Genomic DNA, 22,368 nt, shown 5'->3' with positions numbered 1-22,368 from the left:
CTTTAAAGCATAAACTAGTAAAAAAACTCCTATGAGACGTTAAACGAATTTTTTCACTGAGTCTGAAATGAATTACAATTTTTGAAAAGGTTTTAAATAAACCTTTTTATCTAACAGAACTTAGAATATAAACGCGTTCTTGTACTCACAGGATCGGCCACCACTTGTGGGGATGCAACTTAAAGTAACAGGTAAAAGTGCATGGGGCACCACACACTTCACTACAGAATCAAACAGGTAATGCCCCAATACAGTAACCAGCTAGAATATGAAAAACATGAACTGACTACATGCTATTTCTAAGTAATACTGGAGTTATACTTCTGCGTTATTAACATTTAAACATAAGAGAAAAATAACATAAAAATTACATACAAAGCTATATAAACATAAAGTTACACAAATCAAACAAACCATTTTGTATATTCATTAAAATATTGGATTAGGTGGAAAATTGTAAAGTTGATGTTTTGGAGATCATTGCACTGTAAATTTTGCATTTTCATGTAAGTGGATAAATATATGGGATTTGATTTTGCTAATATATTACAAGTCTGATTGGAGTCTTGTTGTTAAGGATATTTGTTACAGGTAAAACCGTACTGATGAGATCTTTTAGTCCAAAGTCACAATAAATAAATTTCATGGTCTCAACTCAGTAGGTTCGGTATTTTGGAGCATTATGAAAATTGTTAATGTTGCTCGGAGTCAGTTATTGTGGTGTAACATAGACATTGCTTTTTTCGCCTTTTCAATCTCGGTCATAAGGTGTGACTTGACATAGGTCTAGTCCTAGAGCTCTAAGCTTTTGGCGTACTTTCATGATTTTTGGATATAGTTGGCAATGAGATATCACTTTTAAAGTTTAGATCTACATTGGTGGGTTTCCGAATGTGTAAGTCACTTGTAAGTGGGCGGAAGAATAGGTAATGGTCTGCATCTCCTTCGACTCCACAGACGCAATAGTCGCTATTGGAGAGGTTCCTTTTTAAGAAAATAATCTGGATATGGGCCATGACCGGTGAGGTAATAAGTTAAGAAGGATTTGGAGCTTCTGATTTCTATGCCGATTTTTGGGAAGAACTGGTGAGTGTGCCGGGCCTGTTGTAGTATTATTCCACTCTTCTTGCTTAGATGTTTGTTTAGGATTTGTCGTAGCTGCGATTTCGGAAGCTTGATGTTGAGGAACTCGCCTTCATGAGAAAGAGCTGCTGTTTTTGCCAGATTGTCGGCGGTATCGTTGCCAACGTTGCCGCTGTGCCCTTTGATCCAGGTTATGGTTATTGAGGTTGTCTGGTTGCCAGGTGAGAATGGTTGTCTGGATTTCGGAGAGAGTATGAGAGAGTTAATGTATATTTTAGAGAAATTGTTTATTGACGCAATGTTAATGGCAGATTTTATTGCTGAGAGTTCCGCTTGGAGTTGTTTAAGTACCCTTTCCATTTTATTTCAGAGTCAGATGTTGTTGCATTGGAAAGAATGCTGCGCATCCGACTTTTCCTTCGATTTTTGATCTATCAGTGTAAGCTTCAATTCTTTTGTTTCTTGGGTCAATGTTCTTTTGGAATTTTTTTTTTCGGTATGGGGATCGGCCGGATGTTTTCTGTATGGAGGAGGGTGCTGTTCGTAAGTTCGTAATCATCTGAATAATAGATGCAATCTTTGAAGCTGATGCCTTTTCTGAGTTGAAGGACTGAAGACTAAATAGCCTCATCAATTGCTTGGAGATGTAGCGGCATAATGCCTGCCAAGACATTGAGAGCTGAGCTGGAGGTGGTACGAAAGACACGCGTGATGTTTAGCATGAACTGTCGCTGTATGGATGTTAACAATCTCTTTTTCTTTCCATCATCGGCAGGGCTCATGTCGCAGCTCCATGTGTGCCGATTTTGGTGATGACGGTTTTGTAAAGGATCTTGAGGATGTGAGGATTCAATCCCTGGTTAAGTCCTTGCATCCTGCGAAGGTTCTGTCCAATTTGGTGGGTGCGAATCTTTATATCCCGGAGATGTTCTATGAAGTTGAATTTTTGGTCGAGCAGTAACCCAAGATATTTTAATGATTTGACGTTTTTAATTTGACTTGTTACTAATTTTATTGAGAATTGAGTTGTAATTTTCTGTTCCGGCTTATGAATGATAATTACTTGCGACTTGGAGATGGATATTTCTAATTTATGTCTCTTGTAGTGATGCTAGAATATATTAACTATTTCTTGGCAATTTTGTTGAAGAACTTTTTGTATTCGCCTGCTGACCACGAGAACAACATCGTCTGCAAATGCTGTAATTTTGGCGAAGTTGGGCCATTGCTGATTTATAATATCGTTGAACATAAGGTTCCAAAGATCTGCGCTCATGAAGGCTCACTGGGGACATCCACGTGCTTGTGCTCTAGCAGTTAAGGTGTTATTGTGCAATATGATGCTACTGCGCTCTTGGAGGAAGTTTTCAGCGATCTGGTAGATGTTGAGTGGGCAGCGGATGTTACGGAGAGACTGGAGGATGGCGGGCCACCAATATGAATCAAAAGCATTTTTGAGATCAAGACACATGATGGCCGAATGCAGTTTGCTTATTTTATAGATATTAACTTGGTCAAGGGACTGCTTGTATGGCATGATTTGTGGATTTTTTGTTTTCTGAACCCATACTGGTAATCGCTGATATGTCCTTCATGATGGAAGTGGTACTTCAGTCTTCCAACAACACAGCGTTCCAAAACTTTACCCAGAGCAGGAAGCAAATTTATTAGGCGATAAGCATTATAAGCATTTGTACTATCGGGTAATTTATGTTTCTTTAAGAAAAGGAGGATTTGACCAATTTTACGACCTTTTGGGAAGGTGCTAAGTCTGAGGCATTTGTTGCAAAACTGCAGAATTATGGCGGGGTTGGTATGGTGGATAAGTTTAACGATTTGATTGCAGATTCCATCGATGCTCGGAGCTTTCTTGTTATTAAGGATTTTGATAATTTGGGTTAGTTCAGTTTGGATGAATGGTGAGTCGTTTTCTGAATCTGGAGGATGTTTATTGTAGCATATAGTCCTCTGTTCTTCCGTGTCTTCATCTTCGTTATTATTTAGGAGAACTGCGTCTATGTTTGCGTTCAGAGTGGTACGGGTGCCATTAGTGCTGTTGTTTTTGTTGGAGTTATTGGTGCGCGAGTGATGAAGCTGAGTGGATCTGAAGATTTTATTCGTTGTCATCTTTGTTATTGCTACAGTACGTATGGCAGGCTGTGATTTGGTGTTAATAACTTTTGTTTTCTGAATTTTTGGAGGATGTTCTTCCTTTCTTCCACTGATTCTGTTTTTTTTCCTGTTTTTGCGTGTGTTTTTCTCTCCGTAGATCCTTTGTCCACCAGTTTATATTGCTCAATATTGTTTGTGTTCTCTTCTTAAATGTTTAGTCGCAGATGATTTGTATTCGTTCTGTTATTTCTTCTGTAGTTTTGTTATGTCTTCACTGGTGCTGCAGTGCTTGATTGAGTGTATCATGGCTTCTGCGTATTGCTTCAGGTGTTGTACAAATATTTTCTGTCTTCCTTTGTTTATTTTGAATCTGGCGATTATTGTGCTTGTTGTTGGTTTGTGGATTTCGAAGATAACATATTTATGATCAGATTCGGTGTGATTATCTCTAACATGTCTGTTGTGGATTTTATTTGCTAGATGTGGTGAGGTGATGAGGAGATCTGTCCAGCCTTGGCTTCGTATGTTGGAGGGTCAGTTATGAAGGATTAGATTATTGGAGTTGACGAAATCTTCCAGTTGCAAAACTCTTGGGTTTGTGTGTGAATAACCCCAAAGTGTACTGTGAGAGTTGATAATTAGGAGGCAACTGAAGCTTTGAGTTTGATGGCTGAATAAATAAAGAGTCGAAGTGGGCTCTTCCGATGGTGAGATGTAAATAATGGTGATCATTAGTGAGTTTCGGTTTTTATCGAAAGGCTCACAATATCTTGCTGACTTGTAATAATAGTTGGGTTCCACTTACTGTTTGTGCAAATTATTGCAGTTCGGGGAGGGAGGACTTTCGAAGGTTGTTTCGAAGGACTTTTTAGGTTGAATTATTAGAACACTTCTTAGGAATTGGAGGACTTTGCTTACGTGTCTAGAAAAGCAGTATGGCTCTTGTATACAGATGAAATCTGCTGTATACTCCATTAGGTGTTGAGTTAGTTCATCGGTAGCGGTTTTAGCTTTGTGGAGATTGATGTGTAGGCAGGTGATCGCGGTGTTGTCGTTGTTGGTGATTACTTGCGCTGTTGAGAGAATATTTACTTGTTTTACTATATTTTTTAGTTCGAATTCGTATGCTGTTCTTGCTTAAACTTTCTGAACTTCTACTTGATAAGTGGAGCAAGAAATGGACGAAGCTAGGTGTGCGGAGTTGAAGTTGGTTCCACATATTTTGCTGTTTATCCAGCAAATGATGCAATATGGAGAGCGCGTTGTACAGTTAGAGACATTGTAGCTTCCTCCACAAAAAGAACAGCGGGAGCTGAATTCACAGTCGATACCCTTATGCGCCAAATCTTGACATTTATAACATCTTCGTACCCCTGTAAATTCTGTGACACTGTTTATCCTCCAACCTTGGTAAATCTGTTTCTTGGTCATGCAGTTTTTAAAAGAGGTACCTGGCATTCTACCGACAATTTTTTGGTGTTGTTTGGACCGTTCAGCTTGAAAAGTGGTTTCATTTCTTCTCCTTTGAATCGCGTTTGTTGGGCTAGAGTCCTGATTAATTCCTCTGGTGGTGTGTTTTTGGGTACATCATGGAATGTGCATTTTGGCGTACGAGCTTGTGGGATACAGATGTTGATAGTATGTTTAGTTGGCTCTTTGCTGTTGATTGAGTTGCTAATTCTCTGTACTTCTTGTTGTCTGTAACACTGGATTGCTATTCCAACCAGTTTTATTGGGTTTATAATCTTGATATACGCTCCGATTTCTTGAAGAGGGATCAGCTCGTGGAGTTTATCTTGAAATCCTTTTACTAGTCTGGCGTCTTTTGGATATAAAATAATAAGTTAGTTTTTACTTTTGTCTGATGGCATGCTGGCTACTTCTGCATAAGTTTTTGGGGGGTCTGTGACTTCGTTGCTTAATTGGCTGGTTGGTGTTATCATAAAATTCTCTGTTTTCATTAATTTGCAATTGTACCGCCTGTTGGTAAGTGAATGCAGCATTTGTCATTGCCATTATATGTGTTTATATTGTTGATGTTAATGTCGATATGTATTTCATAATTGTGTGGAGGAACTTGCTGACGGTGAGGTTATCAAGGTTGCTTGATGTTTTCTGTAGGATTACCATCCCTTGGGGGAGGGTTGGGAGGTCATGGGGTAGTATGATGCATCTAGTGCTAGAGCTAGTTCTTTGGGGAAGAGGTTGCACTCTTCGGGAGTAAGTTGGCGGTACGGTGTTTGGTACCAATTCCATATCGATTCTGGCATCTTGTGCTGTTGCAAAGCAATCATTTGATCGCAGGGTGTGTGAAGCATAAATTGCTAGTTCTTTCATTTCGCTTAGTGTTGTCTGCAGGAATTTTTGTTCTGTTAGTGAAAAAGGATATCTTCCACTGCGTTTCTCTGTTGTTATATCTATACATTTCTTATACAGTTCTGGAATTCTTCTTTCATATTCTTGTATTGATACGCTGATGGTATGGTTCTCTATAAGTTTTGCACTTTCTTTTGATTCAGATGGAATTATAATTTGTGGAGAGTCTTCGGTTAACCGAGCATATGTTGCCTGTGGTGGTATCAACGGGATTAATTAAAGTTGTCATTATGGCTTGAAGGCGGCGGCCTGAGCAATGCTAGTTGGTAGAGTGAATGTACAAAGCAGTGCTGTAATGAGTTAACTGCTGGAAAAAGAGTTGTGGGGTGCGGATGTGGAAACAGAATGATAGTTATACAGGTGGAGGTTACGTACACATAAAAGAATACTAAGCGGAATAGTTCAAACAATAAATCAATAAGTAAACAGATAAATAAATATATAAAATAAAAAAAACTAAAATATTCAAAACACAGATTTTAAACAAGGCACTATTACACATACATGATAGTTAAATATCGGCATAAATGTGGCACTAATTGATGCTGTTAATTACATAAACAAAGATAATATACTTAAAGTAAAAAGCCGCTTGAAATACTACAAAGTGGGACTTGACAATAAATGAGAACAAGCAAGCACTTATCCAATGAAATTCAAGCAAACATATATTCATTCAAACATAATCAAACAAATATCCAGCACGCTAGTAGGAATGTGGCTAATAAGTGTATCCCACTTTTTAGAAAACTTGAAATAAAGTGCTTTACGTAAAATTTTCCAGAAACCCGTAGAAGTCCAGAAATGAGACTAATTAATTATATTGATTAATTAATTAGTGGGTTATTATATAATAGGTACAAAAAGGCGCTAAATGAATGACAAGATTGACTTGCGGAAGAGTCCTTTATAACAGCTGACAGGAATTATAAGATTCTTACATTAGACACTAAATAATAAGATTTTAATTAATTAATTTACACTGTTTAAATAAGAGATTAATTAGATATTAATTATTTAAATAGGCGAGATAATGCTAATACTAAATCAAATATAAAATAGTTATAATATCAAACAAATTGACAAAATAGTATGACAGGTTGTAATTAGGTAATGAAATTCAGGAATTAAAATATAACATTAATACATTGTAATATTAAAGCATTGTACAAAGTAAGGAGATTAATTGAAGAACAATGAATTCAAAATACAATACTGGGCTGCCTGGCCTGGCCTCGGTGAACCGAAGGTTCAGTGAAATGAGCGACCCGGTTAAAACCCTATCACAGTAGAGCAGCATTTTTCTATTTTTCGAAAGTTGACGAGCATGGTACTGGAAAAATAAGATGTAGGTCCAATATTAATGTGATCAGTTAAGTCGCTGTTGTTGACAAGAGTTCTAAATTGAGTACTAAGACAGGCAAACGAATATACAGGGTAATCAGCGAATAAGCCCTGATTTCAAAATTAAATATCTCTACAATAAAGATCGATAGAATTATGCGGTAAACTGTATGTTTATAAGCAAAACTGTAAAAATGGTGTACAAAAGTTTATAAAATTTAGTTATGAAAATCGTTAACAGATGGTGCTCTAACCGCAATGGCCTATCAATAGCCTTTAAAATGTGCTTCGAAGTCGAAAGTGATCAGTACAACTGTTGGCTAGTGAAAAGAGGCTAGCGTAGAAAGTGAAATAATGTATTCCATTGAACAACGCGTATTTTGGTTCTGGAATTTCATCGATTAGAACACAGTCCTAAGGCAACACGTCACAGTTTTCAAAACCGATTCAATGTTCCAGTTGGAGCCGATGCGAAAACCATTCGCATGCTCTTGGCGAAATTCGAATGGACTGGCAGCGTGGCTGATGATCGAAAGGGAAATGTTGGGCCTAAGCAAACTATAGTCACTCCTGAAAATTCAGCCAAAGTTTCTGGATTTGTTCAGCAAAATCCTAGGAAAAGCATCCGACGGATTGCATCAGAAACAGGTTTGAAGTACACGAGCACACAAAAAATATTTAAAAATAGCCTACGGCTGTTTCCATACAAAATCCAAAGCCATCAGTCATCCAAACCCATGAAAGCTGTGCAACAAAGGGTTGACTTTGCGAATCAGATTCTAACAATGATCGACAACGACAGATTTGATGTGAGCTGCATCTGGTTCACAGATGAGGCAAATTTTCATTTGAATGGAATTGTTAATAAACAAAACTGGAGATTTTGGGGTACCGAAAATCCTCATTTGTATGAAGAAAAAGCACTGCATTCGCCTAAAGTTATGGCATGGGCTGTGGTATGCGCCAGAGGCATTATCGGACCCTTTTTCGTACGAAACACGATAACTACTGAACGTTACGTTACAACTTTGGAACAATTTGTCAGCACTCAACTGGCGCTGAAGGATCGACCAGGTATCGACTGGTTCCTGCAAGATGGGGGCTCGACCACATCGAACAAATAAAGTTTTTCACTTTCTTCATTAATACTTTGGGAATGGAGTAATTGCTTTAGATTATCCTCAACTTACTGACACAGGAATAGCTTGGCCTCCATATTCTCCCGATGTGAGTCCTTGTGACTTCTTTCTGTGGGGCGCATTGAAAGACGCTGTCTATCGAAACAATCCTGCTACTCTAGATGAACTTGAATCATTTATTGGTGTTGCATGTGATTCCATTTCCGTCGAGACATTGCAAAACGTGATGTCAAATTTCATTGTTCGTTTACGCCACCTCATTGTTTCGAACGGTGAACATTTTGAAAAAATTGTATTTTGATTGCAAAGGCTGCTTCACTTAATTTTTTTAATTAATTTTTTTTACTCCTTTCAGAGAGTTTTCAGCACAGAGCGCCATCTGTTAACGATTTTCGTAACTAAATTTTCTAAACTTTTGTACACCATTTTTACAGTTTTTCTAATAAATGTACAGTTTATCGCATAATTCTATCGATTTTTGTTGTAGAGATATTTAATTTTGAAATCAGGGCTTATTCGCTGATCACCCTGTACTTTCGGAGGCTAGCCGTTGCTGAATGCGTAGCTAGGTAGAGAGCTTAGGAAGAGCAGCATACCTGACGCCATCTATTGACCATTCAAGGAGATCTTGAAACTGAGAAGGAGTCAGAGCAGTCTTGGGCCAAGGAAGCGGAAGGTGATAGGTGGGCGAGTGATCCTCAGTGTGCAAGGGGACTCTTTTCATTGCCATACGATTTTAAAAGGGTAGCCGAAAGTAAAGGGAGCGGTTAGTTTGAGACATGGGGGTTATTAAAAGTTTGAGTTAATTATCGAAGAGTTACAATTAAGAGGTAATTGACGAATAAACTATTTGTTGGAATATTTAATTAATTAAAATTTGAGCTATTTGCTTCTTCGAGTATTAGAAATATAATGTAAATTTTTTCCATAACTGTTTTTGCGTTACTTAACTCATTTAGTTTTTGGTTGATGAGAAGTGTTAATTTGAATAGTTGAATGCCGAAAGTTGCTTCAAGTTCTTTAACTGCGTTGAAAAATTCTAAGAAGGCTGAAGGGCAGTTGTTTGAGAATTTTTGAGTATGACTTGGTTTGATATGGTGGGAATAGGGTTAGACTGAAGTTAGTTTCTGGCTGCTGAGGCTTATGATTTTGTGGTTTACTTCGTATTACTTCCGAGTAAAATTTTTTTTATTGATTAGCGCTTGTATTTTTGGGGGTTAGGGAACTTTACACAACCACGATAAGACGCGGGGTGAGAATTACTGCAGTTAACACAGATGGGATTTTCTAGGAAACCTTTTTTAGGCCAGAGTGAAGTTTTGTGATCTTATGCGCATTTAACGCAGCGTGGGGCTCGGAAAAACTTTTCTGAGGAGTGATGCCTTTTTTGACAGTTGTGGCACTGTGGAATGAGGTTTTTGTTTATGTATCTTTGAATTTCGACTATGAATAATGATAAATGAGGGATGTTATAGATAGAGTCAATGTTGGGTGTGGAAGAAGTTGTGCTTGGAATAATGGCATGGATTGGCGTGTGCGTAATGTGTCATTTGAACCACTTTGTGAACTTTATATCCTTGTTCTGTTAAAATGTCACTAATTTCTGTGGTGTCCATGTCAATAGGTAGTCCTCGAATTACAACTTTGATTGGTTTCTTATGTTGTGCATTGATGAGATACTGTTCGACTGAGTGATTTTTAAGATAAATGGTCAGTGTTCTGTGGTCGTCAGAGGTGTTTGGAAAAACTTTAAGAAATTCTCCGCTAACTTTACTGTAGAATTTGGTGGATGACTGAGTGGCGAGTTGCTTTAAACAGACATTTTCTTTGATGTTGCCTGGAGGTTTTATCATGATAGGTGGTACAGATATTTTCTTAGGTAGTGGTGGTGTTTGTTCCTCAAGATCTTTAGGATTACTGTTTTGAATATTTTCATTATCAGAGTTGTTTTTGGAATTATCTGCGTTTAAGATATTAAATTTATTACTTGTAGTTATGGGATGTTTTGCTGCATGTTCTTTTCTACCAATTTTTGTTACGCGAGTGGGTTTAATGAATCCATCATTTTGAGATAAATTATCATCAGAGAAGTCAGAGTTATCTTGCTGTTTTCTTTTTAAGTGTTTCAGGTTAACATTACTGGCCAATTTAGAAGAGGAAGGTTTAGCACACTGATAAATTAAAAGATCTCTCTTACCTATGAGGTAATCCTTCTGTAAACTGCCTTCTCGAAGCATCTTTGCAAAACCTTCGGTGTATGTATCCGGAGCAGTGACTGGCCTGGCGGCGTCAAATAGCTTTTTCGTTTCCTTGGTCGTTTTAATTTTCGAGTTCAATATCCGATGATCCGTATTTAGTTGATCAAGTTGTGCTTCCTAGTTGAGTCCGTCATCAGAATTAGAGGGTCCATATTCAGTAGCAGTCATAGCATCATCAGTGTAATCGTCATTAGGCGCACTCCAATCGAGAAAGCATTTGTCCGGAGGAAGAATATTCGACTTATGATCATGGCTCGCCATGAGACCAGCGGAAGAGCGACCTTCACCCACGGAGGCTAAAGGCAGAATAATACTGGGCTGCGGTGTAGCTATCAGTACAAATTGCAAATCCAAAATGTAAATAAGGCCAAGTGGATAAGTTTTGGCCAAAGACCAGGAGGGGTACTGTATTACGTTAGAGCATGCGTATTGAAACCTTGACGTTTTGGAAGGTTAGGTTGTTAGTGTAAGGAGATAAGACAGAGAAAAAAGTTGGGTCGAATAGCCTTGAGCTGCTACTGAGCCCGATAGGGGGAGAACCGAAGTTTCTGGAATTAAATGGAAATTAAAAGTTATATTACTTGAAATCTAATTGGGCTACTGTAACAAGATTAGAATAAAAAAGAAGACAATTGAAAGGCCTATGTAGACTATAAAGATCTTCTTGATATGGGATATAATCAAATTAATCAGAAAAATGGTCGCAAAGTGACACTTCATTATGCCACTATAAAAAAGCGTATAAGCACCGCGCAAACACAAATCTTGTCTTCAAATAATCCGAAGAGACCCAGCTAGCCGGTGAAGTGAAGATTGAAAGTGGATGGTACTTAGATGTCGTGAAATACTTTTAAGAAGTATGGTTCTTGCACGGCACTTCCTTCCGCATTCCTTCTTAGCTTTGCCTCGGAGTAAACACAATGAAGATTATACTTTGAAAGATAATTAGGTGCCACTGTATACTTAAATTTTAGTGTCGACGTAAAGCTCTTTTTATGATCATTCAGATGATCCCACGTATGGAATGGTGCATCGATTTCCACTGGAATTTGACGTTGTTATCAGAGGAGCTTCCTCGCGCACGTCCGCATATGTCCGTTCCTGAGTCGGTGTAAAAAAGTTTAAAGTAACAGCCAAATTCAAACTTAACCAGTAGTCAACGACTACACAATTTAATTTTACGTTGCCTCAAAACTTCTTACCGGCAGAACAGTTGAAATAACGGTAGCGGTAACGCAAAGCGGCGTGGCCTCGAGAGGCAGAAATATGCTCTGTCTTACAATGCAATCCCCCGAACTGTCTAACTCATTTATTTTTCTGATGAGGAAACGGAAAGGATATGCTACAATAAAGGGGAAAATTATAAGTAGGTGGTTAATACGAAATAATAGTAACCTTTCAAGTTTATTAACCTGACATGATTCCAACTAAAAGTACTTTGTAGTTATACACCTACTTACACTTACTTACTATACACCTACTTATAATTAAAAAACTATATGTATCTTTTACGATTTATATGCTTTTGTTTATGATCACTCTTTTATCGCTAATTCTACTGGAATGTCGTTAGATTAAATCATTTGATTACTTTCAAGAAGAGAAGGGTCAAGGCATCATTAAACTCTATGAACCCTTTCTGTTCTAAAAATGTTATTCTTCGAAGAATTCGTTATTCTGCATGTAACAATATCTGGGGATTCAAAATGTTAAGTTAAATATCAAGTATTGTAAGGGAGGTAACATAATATTACACTTTTACCTTCACAGATTATTAATAACATTTGCTACGAAATCCAAAATAAGCTATGATCATTTTAATTCATCTAGCCACATATTAAAAAATGAAAGTACATTAAAATGTCTTGCAATTATTTTAAAATCTACCACAGGTAGAAATTTTTAAATTAAAGATTTTGCTGCAAGATATTTTTGAAATCCAAAACTGTAAAAAATATCATTTGGAAAAATATCTTATTATAATGCATACTGATAAATAACTGATAAATAAATTTCAACATTACTATTTACTGTAGAAATTTATATCACTATTTTACCATTTTAAATAAAACAAACACATTTGGACATAAAATTTCTAAAATAGGTAAAGTTTTTTAAAATTTTTACTTCTATCAAAGGAACATCTGGTTCTGTCACATTTTCAAAATCTCCAGGCGGAAGATTTTGACTATGAAAAATTAAATCTGGTAACCACAAAACTGCATATTCATCTCCATCTAAATCTGAGCCTAAAAATAAAAAGGATAATTAATAATGAATATGTATTTTTAATATTAAAAATTGGATAAAATATGACAATAAGTTTTTAATAAATACTCATTTGTCTTAAATTTGAATTCTGTTATAATACCAATCAAATAGCTAAAAGAAATACCAAAGTTAATCCTTAATAATTTAGCGTACATTAACTGACGAATCAAACCATCGGTTATCAGGCAATATTAAATTTAAATAATACCCAGGAAAGTATAACGCGCATTTTTATTTAACTTCAATCGTGGTCTCCGAATTTGTCTCTCCAGACATTGGATACATACATACCTTGAATGTTTGGTTCGGCATTCAAAAACTTTCTTGGAAATACACAAGCACAGAATTACAGCGAAATTGCTCAGCAACTTTTGGAGAGCTTAAAAATGCTTGGTTGCAGCATGATGATCAAATTGCATTTTTTACATAACCATCTTGATAACATGTAGGGTTTATATTTATTTTAACTAACATTTATTTTAAGTTTAAACTATCTTTCCTGTCAAGCCTTACTTTCCCCTGGAACTGCCAATGCCAGAATATGTAAATTTTAGTAGAACGCGCAAGGATTCAAATTATCAGCGGAAGTATTCTGATTTAAATAGAAGGACACGAGTTCGGTGTGTGATATTCTTACTTCACGAGCGCGGAGGTAGTTAGCGAGAAATTGAAGAACCCCGCGTTTCGGCCTATGTGCTTGGCGGGAAGTAGTGTTAATCGTTCAAGTGAGCTTCAAGTCTGCTGAATTAGCAGCGGTATTGTAAAACGCGGTGAGTTAGTTATTTTAGAGAGCCTCGTAGTTAGAGTCTTGTCTTTAGTTTCTTTTCAGGTTATTATTTTTATTTGACCGCCGAGTTGGCGCAGTCTGTGAGCGTCAAGAGCACGCAATTGTAATTTATTATGTTGAATAAAAAGGGACTTAAACCCTTTACAAGACTCTGTGTTTTATCCAGTTTTCACAGTCACCCCTTGGTTGCGTGCAAGTTGGAGGCGCGCAACGTTACATTGGCGCCCGAACACTTATCGAACTGAAATGGCCGAAAATTGGATGGAAGCCGCTGGACAACACCAAGAAATGACAACTCAGTTGGAAGGATTTGGATACCTGGTCCAGACTTTGAGAGCGTCAATCAAGCCAAACGTCCATTTCGACGGAAAAAATTCGGTGGCGGTATTTCTAGAAGGTCTAGAAAACCACTTTCAGCTCTACCCTGTTCCTGAAAGACAAAAAGTTGCCATCGCCACATCAGCACTAAGAGGACAGGCCGCGCTATGGTGGAAAAATATAGGCAAATTTTTATTAGGGGAATTTGGAAGCCAGACATATACATTTGAAAATTTCAAAAAATCGTTAGTAAAGGCCTTCCCCATAGTGAAAGATCGCGCACGGCTGGAAGCCGAACTATATAGTTTCTATCAACGGGATATAGCAGAATTGACGGACTTTATTCTACGAAAAATCAAGCTAACGGATATGCTGTATGGAAAGAAACCCGATGCGGAGATTATTGAAATAATATTACCAAGATTGTTACCCGCTGTTCAAGACTACTTTGAAATTAGAAACCTAAGCACATTGCAGGAACTCTTCGAATTGGCGGTGAAGTTTCAAAATCGCAGAATAGCGGAAAAAGCGAGAGGGGAAACATATTCTCAAAGTACCCGAAGGAAATCTTCAAATGAGGAAACCAGAAATGGAAATCGCTCTTATGGGGGAAAGAGCTATCAAGCTAACGCATCGAAACTCGAAGGTCAAGGCCCAAAAAGAAAATTTGAAAATAAACATCCGCGTACCCAGAAGGCACAGATTGAAAGGAAAGCTTTAAACGAGTAGAGGGGCCTGTGAAAGCGAGGGTCCAGACGCCGGAAGTTTTGAAAAAACCCTCAAAAAGACACTTAAATACGGTCATCGTAAAGAACTCACAGTTACCAATTATACAAGTCTTGGTTGGCGATGTACCAGTAGAAGCCCTCATCGATACAGGAGCAGAAGGTAATTTTATGAGTGATATTTTTTTAAGAAGAACTTTAATAGGTTACGATTATTTAAAAATAAAAACACAGAAATCATAGCAGCGCAAGGACAAACTTGTCAATGTATCGGAAAATTATCTTTAAAGATACAAGTTCAAAATGAAAGCCTTAAAGTATTAATTTTTGTAGTGAAAGACCTGCAAAATTCTCTTATTTTAGGTATGGAGTTTTTAAGGGCCGCGAGGGCCAAATTAAATTTTCAAGATAGTTCCGTGGTGTTGGAGATGGACCAGAGGGTGGTGGAACCTGTGGAGACACCACAAGTGGACCTTAGCCATCTGAATGACCATGAAAGGAAAGCAATACAGCAAGTGGTGAGTAAATTTTCTCATTTGTTTTCAGAAAAACCAGGAAACTGCCAGATAGTCACGCACAAGATTCAATTAAATGCCGAAAAACCTTGTAGGACTAAACCTTATCGGTATGACAAACAAAAAGACGTGATCATCGAAGAACATATTCAGGAGATGTTAAAGAATAAAATAATAACGCCCATAAATAGTGAGTACGCGAGTCCAGTCGTACTATGTAGGAAAAAGAACGAGTTTCCTCCTTCGGATAAAAGGGCTTGGAGGTTTGCTGTTGATTACAGAAAACTAAATAGTATTACCAAATTTCCAGTTTACCCTTTGCCGGTTATAGACGAGATCATTAGACAGATCAAATCGACAAGATATATGTCTACTTTGGACTTAACGTCTGGCTACTATCAAATAGCTATGAGACCCGAAGATATACATAAAACCGCGTTTATAACAAAATCGGGCACTTATGCATTTTTACGCATGCCTTTTGGGTTGTGTGGGGCCCCATCAACATTCCAGAGAGCTATGGACATTGTTCTAAAGCCTGTCCTAGGAAAGTCAACTTTAATTTATCTAGATGATATAATTATAACGAGTAGTACGTTGGAACAACACATTAATGATCTAAAACAAGTTTTTAAATTATTAAAAGAGGCCGGTCTTACAATTAACGCCTCAAAATGCAAGTTCGCAACTAAAGAACTTAAATATCTCGGTTATAAAATTTCGCAAAAGGGTATAGAAACGCAAGATTCAAAAATAAAAGCTATTAAGAATTTCCCACCGCCCAACACCGCCAAGAAACTTTCTTCCTTCCTTGGGTTATGTTCTTACTATCGATCTTTCATAAAAGATTTCGCTAATATTGTTGAACCACTCTTAGTAATCAAACGAAAAAGGGGTAAATTTACGTGGACAGCGGAAGCTAACACAGCTTTTGAAAGATTAAAAGAAGCGCTTATTAATGCCCCTGTTTTAAAATTCCCGGAGGGGGACGAAAACCTGGAAATTGCAGCAGATGCGTCAGACTATGCGGTGGGTGCGGTTCTTATGCAAAATAACCATCCTCTGGCATTTTTTAGTAAAACATTGAATCAGACACAAAGGAATTATACAGCTACAGAAAGAGAAACATTAGCCGTATTAATGGCTGTACACAAATTTCGAGTTTATTTCGGCAAAGCGCCAGTAACAGTCTTTTCGGATCATGCGGCTGTTGGTAGACTTTACTCGGGGAAAAACCTAACGCCCAGGTTAATAAGATGGGCTTTAAAACTCCAAGAATATAATATCACAATAAAATATAAACCGGGTAAGGAAAACAATGTAGCTGACGCACTTTCTCGTATAAAACTGGACGGTGAAGGAAATGAACTTAAATGCGCTGTGTTGACTTCAAAAATTTTAGATTCTAGAGATACGGTTATTACTGAACTGAAAGCTGATCCTGAATTTGGAAATATCTATGCTTATTTGAAAGACCCCGAAAGCTTCGAGCACACAGATATCGATGCGATAAGAAATAGAGCAAAAAACTATGAAATAATAGATAATTTATTATTCTATACGAAAACAACAAACGAAAATCTTGAGTATAAACCAGTCATCCCAGCCTCGCTTCGATTAAGCATTTTGAAGGAGCTGCACGAAGCAAAAACAGCGGGCCATCTAGGGGTCAGAAAGACTTTAAAAAGGGTACGCGAGGCGGTATATTTCCCGCAATTATACAAAATAGTAACGGCGTATGTCAGGTCCTGCAATCAATGTCAGTTAATAAATGATATTAATTACAGCCCGGCCGGGTACTTAAATAGCATTCGCGCTACATTTCCGAATGAAATTTTAGGCATAGATCTCCTTGGTCCCTTCCCCCAGAGCGAGTTAAATAAAAATCGTTTTCTTTTAGTAATAGTAGATCATTTTTCAAAATGGACAGAAATTGTTCCACTTAAACGCGCGTCAGCCAAAACAGTCGCAGTTGCATTCTTACACAGATACATTTTAAAATACGGTGCACCGATAAAAGTCATTAGCGATAACGGAAAACAATTCATTAGTCAAATATTTGAAAACATATGCAATGGACTTGGCATACGCCATATCAAAATGGTTCCGTATAGACCACAGGCTTACATAGCAGAAAGAGTTAATAAAAATATAGTAAAAATAATTCGCAGTTACGTGAGCACACATCACAAGCGCTGGGATGGCTACATAAATGAATTAGTTTATGCTTTAAGAACGGCAAATCATGATACCACGGGAAAAACTCCAGCAGAATTATTCTTAGGCCGAAAATTAATTACGCCTTTAGATAAATTATTCTTTGTGCAACAAAGAGAGCAGGAATTTAAATAAAAAGATGTGCAAAAGCTGATTGATCAGGCGCTTAAAAGTTCGGATACGGCAAGAAATAGGCAGAAAATATATTATGATAGAAAACGCCGTGAAGCAGATTTTAAAGTTGGGGATAAAGTATTGAAGCGGAAATTTTCTTTATCAAGTGCCCCAGACAATTTTACGGCAAAGCTAGCTCCAAAGTTTGAAGGCCCCTATGTAATTCAGGAAATCAAAGGAGTAGTATTATATCTCAAGAACGAGAGAGGGGAAATCTGTAAAGCAAGTCCCGACCAGGTGAAAAAATACTATAATCCAAATGATTTTGAAATCCTTAAAAGTTTCTTGCAGGACTCAAGTCTAAACGAAATAGAAGGTCCAGAGATAACAACTATTCCACCACCCAAGAAACAGAGAACTGAAGAGAGACCTAGCCCTTCTACAACCCGGACGTCGGTATCAAAAAGAAAAAATAATTTTCAAACTCCAGCGTTTAAGAAAAACAAAAATACAGATGCACCGGGTAAAGAAACCGTGGTAAAGAGAAAAACACCACCTACAAAGGATTGCAGGAAAAATTATACATCAAGGAGAACGCGCACACGGCCACAGAGTCAGGTGCCAGCAAGGCCGCCGTTCCGGAAACTGAAACGGCAACAGGAGGCACAAAAATACGAGGAACAGAAGAAATTCAAGAAGGGCTCCAGACCGGAGGACGTCAAGACCAGCCGTCCCAGGAAAAAACGGAAATGCCAACAACCAGACGATTACTCCGCGAAGAGGCCAGCATGTAGAGGACGCAAAAGAAAAAGTAATGTGGACGACACTCGGAGGGCAGTAAGGAGGAGATTAACATCCATGAAACCTCTAACTTGGGACCAATTTTGCCAAAAACGAATGACGAAGTTTCAAGCATCGAAAACTCAAAGATAAGTTAAAACCTTCTATAATTTTTTTTTTCTCTTTTGTTCCGAAATGTTATGCATAAGTACGAAGTTCTATGTTTTGACGAAAGTCAATATGTCTCGGTTGAGACTTAGTTTTGTTTTACTTTATTTAGCTAAGGCAAAAGTATTATTTTCTTTAAGTGTAAAAGCTGAAAACAAGCATTTTCTGTTGGTCGAAAGACTAATTCTGTTATGTTAAAGCCAAAATTTGGCCGAAGATAAAAATAACTTCGTATTCTTGTATTAATAAGAATTTTAGTTTCAGTGCCGCCAGCTTGGCGAAGAATGAGTAAAGTAAAAATTTACTTTCTCTTATTCATTTTATGGTAAATTGTAAAAATCATATGTATTAAAATTTTGTAAATGTACGTAAATACTTGAATGTTATGTAAAAGTAGAATTTAGTCTAGAAGCATAAAATTGTAGATGCTAAAAGTGAATGCTTAAAAGCAATGAAGTCAAAATTTAAGTATTAAATTGTAGATAAAGTCATGCTTTAGAGCGAAAGCCTGCATGTTTAAAGATGAATGAGGGGGAAGTTAGAATGAATGTGTTTTGTAGGGTTCTCCACCTACATTTGAATTTTTAAGACTATTAAAGTAGCTCATGGAGTTGTAGAATGTCGAGTAAGGTGTGTCTATTTGGTCGTTGAATTCTAACAAATCATGGTGGTTAGGGGAAGTGTTGTAAGACTAAAACACGAATATTCCCGTTTGACACCACACACGGTGGAGAGCCAGGGTAAAGTTAAATTAATGCTTGAAAAATTGAATGAATGTGAATTAAGCTAAGTAAGAAAAACGAATCGTTAAAAACAAAAATTTATTGTGTCAAGAAAGTGTAAATTATAATGTATGTAGAAAGATACTGATACTTATTCCTTCCAGATGCTGGAAGGAAAGACCAAGATTGATTGATGAAGTCCAGGAAAAGTTGCTGTAAGAAGAGAGCTTTATAACGATCAACAGAATTTTAGTATACAATTTGTTACATAAGATTTTTTTGTGTAAACGAGGTTCTCGCCAGTTAGTTCAGAATTAGAGAAACTTACAACAGGTCGTTTGTAGGACCTGCTTCCAAGTTTTCCAAATTCTGGCAGCGGCAAATGTAGGGTTTATATTTATTTTAACTAACATTTATTTTAAGTTTAAACTATCTTTCCTGTCAAGCCTTACTTTCCCCTGGAACTGCCAATGCCAGAATATGTAAATTTTAGTAGAACGCGCAAGGATTCAAATTATCAGCGGAAGTATTCTGATTTAAATAGAAGGAAACGAGTTCGGTGTGCGATATTCTTACTTCACGAGAGCGGAGGTAGTTAGCGAGAAATTGAAGAACCCCGCGTTTCGGCCTATGTGCTTGGCGGGAAGTAGTGTTAATCGTTCAAGTGAGCTTCAAGTCTGCTGAATTAGCAGCGGTATTGTAAAACGCGGTGAGTTAGTTATTTTAGAGAGCCTCGTAGTTAGAGTCTTGTCTCTAGTTTCTTTTCAGGTTATTATTTTTATTTGACCGCCGAGTTGGCGCAGTCTGTGAGCGTCAAGAGCACGCAATTGTAATTTATTACGTTGAATAAAAAGGGACTTAAACCCTTTACAAGACTCTGTGTTTTATCCAGTTTTCACAGTCACCCTTTGGTTGCGTGCAAGTTGGAGGCGCGCAACGTTACAAACTTCCCGAAGTCAGTTACTTCAGTCAGTGATGAGCAGGGTGAGTGATTCACCATTATTTGAAGGTCAAAGGAAGCACGGTGCCAAGTAGATAGGATGTACATATGATGACCGATTATTATTGGAGCATCAAGCAAGAACACTTCAGAAAAGCCATAAGCAGAAATTTTTACCTTAATAAATATGTGTACCGTCTGGTACAAAACTTCACCATTTCTATGAACAAAATTTAACTGACACTAATTATATATAGTCTTTGTACGAATAAAACTATTCTGTGTGAATAGTATATTAAATTTTCCCTTTATTTTCCTTTATATGAATATTTTGTATGACTTTTAAGACGGGTGTCCTGTAGCTTAAAAAGTTGACGTGATAACCGAATCTTAGCTTATTTTTGGATTCAGAGGCCGAAAGTTAGTCAAAAACAAGTGACAGATTTAAGGCAACAAAATTGTTGTTCCCTAATGTTATTTGCTGTGTTTAAAATAAAAACAATGTGGAAATAAAGGATGCAGTCAGTCTAATTTCAGAAGTTGTGTTTTGCAATCGATATAACCTTGGAAACTAAGAAACTTAGAAATGTACGCCTTTATTTGAGAAGAAAAAAATAAAATATCTTACAGCAGCTCACTTCAGTCTGTCTTCAGTAATCTTTATTTTAATAAAAGGTAAAAAGTACCCTAATTTGAACATTAAACTAAAGCAATTTAAGCTTTGGCTTGATGTTAGTTGTACGAAAATCTTATATGCATTTTCAAGGAATCTGAATAGGATCTCTTTTTCTGTTAGGAGAAAAACGCGTTTCTCGCTACTTCTCCATAGAATTTTATTTTTTAAAATAAAATTAAAGTCAAATAAAGGATATAGTCAGTCTAATTTGAAAATTGTTTACTTTAATTATTCTGTTGTCTTTGAAAACGCATATCCAAATTGGCCCACATTCTTAGGATAATCAGTGTAAACACGAACAATGTTATCAATTACTTCGCCGCGATTCTAAAGCTTTCTATATAGAATGTCTCGAAATAACGTACACACACTCTTTACAACAGAATATCTCACTAATAAGAGCATATGGGCATACAACTTTTCGAGATTTTATTCTGCGTACCCTAAAGATGTAAATGTTCAAAATAGCTCCCTTTCTCCGTAATACGTCATCGATAACGACGCAGATGAGAGAGACATATGTTGTTTCCAATGTTAGAGAACAGGGAAAGGGGGGGAAATTTCGTGAAGATAGGAACGATAGGATTTTATGAAAGTTCGAGAGCCGCAGCCTAATTTCCCAAAAGCCGCAAATCCGCATTTATATCGTTTGAAAGATAATAATACAAGTTTTGTATAGAAAGAAAATTTTGAAGTAAATTAATAAGAGTTTCGCGTTTTTTTATGCAATTAACATGGTTACATGTAAATACAAATAAATAAATCATATATTTTGCTCAGTCTTCGTAAAAATATATCCAAACAAAATATAAATTAGGAATTATCGTACTATTTAGTTGAAAGCGGTTTTTTTTTTTTTTTTTTTTTCCCCAGGTAGAATTACCCAGCATTTTGTTCTGGTTTCCTTTATCATCCTGCGTTTTTAAACTGTTATTTAATATTTAAATTTAATAGAAGTAAACTAAAATCGGAAGAATATATGGTCTTTATGAATACAATTTTGTGAAAAGTTTTTCATTTGAATGAAGAATATATCATTAATAGTGTTACGAAATGTACAGGCGCGGTGAGCTAGCTTTCCCGCAAAGAAAGCTTAGAGTTGCCATAAAATGGCAAAAGGAAGGCAGAGTTGCCATATTTGTGCGAGAAATCGCCTATTTAACGAAATTTGGCGACAAAATTGGCGATATGCCATTGGGGGGGGAAGGAGAACCTTCTGGAACGAATTCTTACCGGTTTAGCCCAGAATGTTCTCGAACGCAAGCCGAAAGCTATATAAACACTGCTGATCCGCAGTCAGTGTGAGTGAGCCTCGTCGAGAGGGCGAGTCAGTGTGTGCCTCGTCTAGCGAGTGTCTCGAAATCTAGCGCCTAGTTGGTCGTCGACTGCATCGAAGAGTCTCTTAGTGTATCGCGGTTAGTGCATCGTCGAGAGAGTCTGTTAAGCTCCGGGAACGACTGAACCGAAGAGTCCGGAGCTGTGCTCTGTGTGTCGTGGAGTGCATCGCGAGTTGTAGCGTGGAGAGTCTGGAGAGTACGTGGAGTTCCGAGAACGACCGAGCAAAGTCGGGAGCTGTACTCTGGTGCTTTGCAGTGAAGCTGTTTTCACCGTGATAGCCAGATAGTCTGAAGGCTGTGTCGCTGATTGTTCCAGCGAGTGTGTAGTAGATCTTTGACGACTGTAAAAGTGTTTTGGAGCTGTCCTGGTTAATACTGGTAAAATTGTGCTTCGATACTTCGTCAAGTGTCGTCGTTATTCACTCCAAATCCATACCAACCCCGTAACAACTGGTGTCAAAAAAGAAAAATGCAACAATATAAAAA

The 22,368-nt window shown here is 37.3% G+C and overlaps 1 protein-coding gene across 3 annotated transcripts in view; it reads right to left on the bottom strand.

The window, feature by feature from the left end:
• LOC118203536 (uncharacterized) overlaps positions 1-22,368 on the bottom strand; it is a 145,358-nt gene that overhangs the window by 19,353 nt on the left and 103,637 nt on the right. For all 3 annotated transcript variants that reach the window (XM_085825343.1, XM_085825340.1, XM_085825341.1), the window contains one exon: positions 12,440-12,561. In XM_085825343.1, coding sequence (XP_085681469.1) covers positions 12,440-12,561 — 122 coding nt within the window. The remainder of the gene's footprint in view (positions 1-12,439; positions 12,562-22,368) is intronic.

This window comes from Stegodyphus dumicola, chromosome 10, assembly GCF_044657685.1.
Source record: "Stegodyphus dumicola isolate Sdum_Otavi_A_Nest chromosome 10, ASM4465768v1".
Lineage (NCBI taxonomy): Eukaryota > Metazoa > Arthropoda > Arachnida > Araneae > Eresidae > Stegodyphus > Stegodyphus dumicola.
Note: the sequence above shows the minus strand (reverse complement) of the source record. Positions and strands in the feature narration are given on the sequence as shown.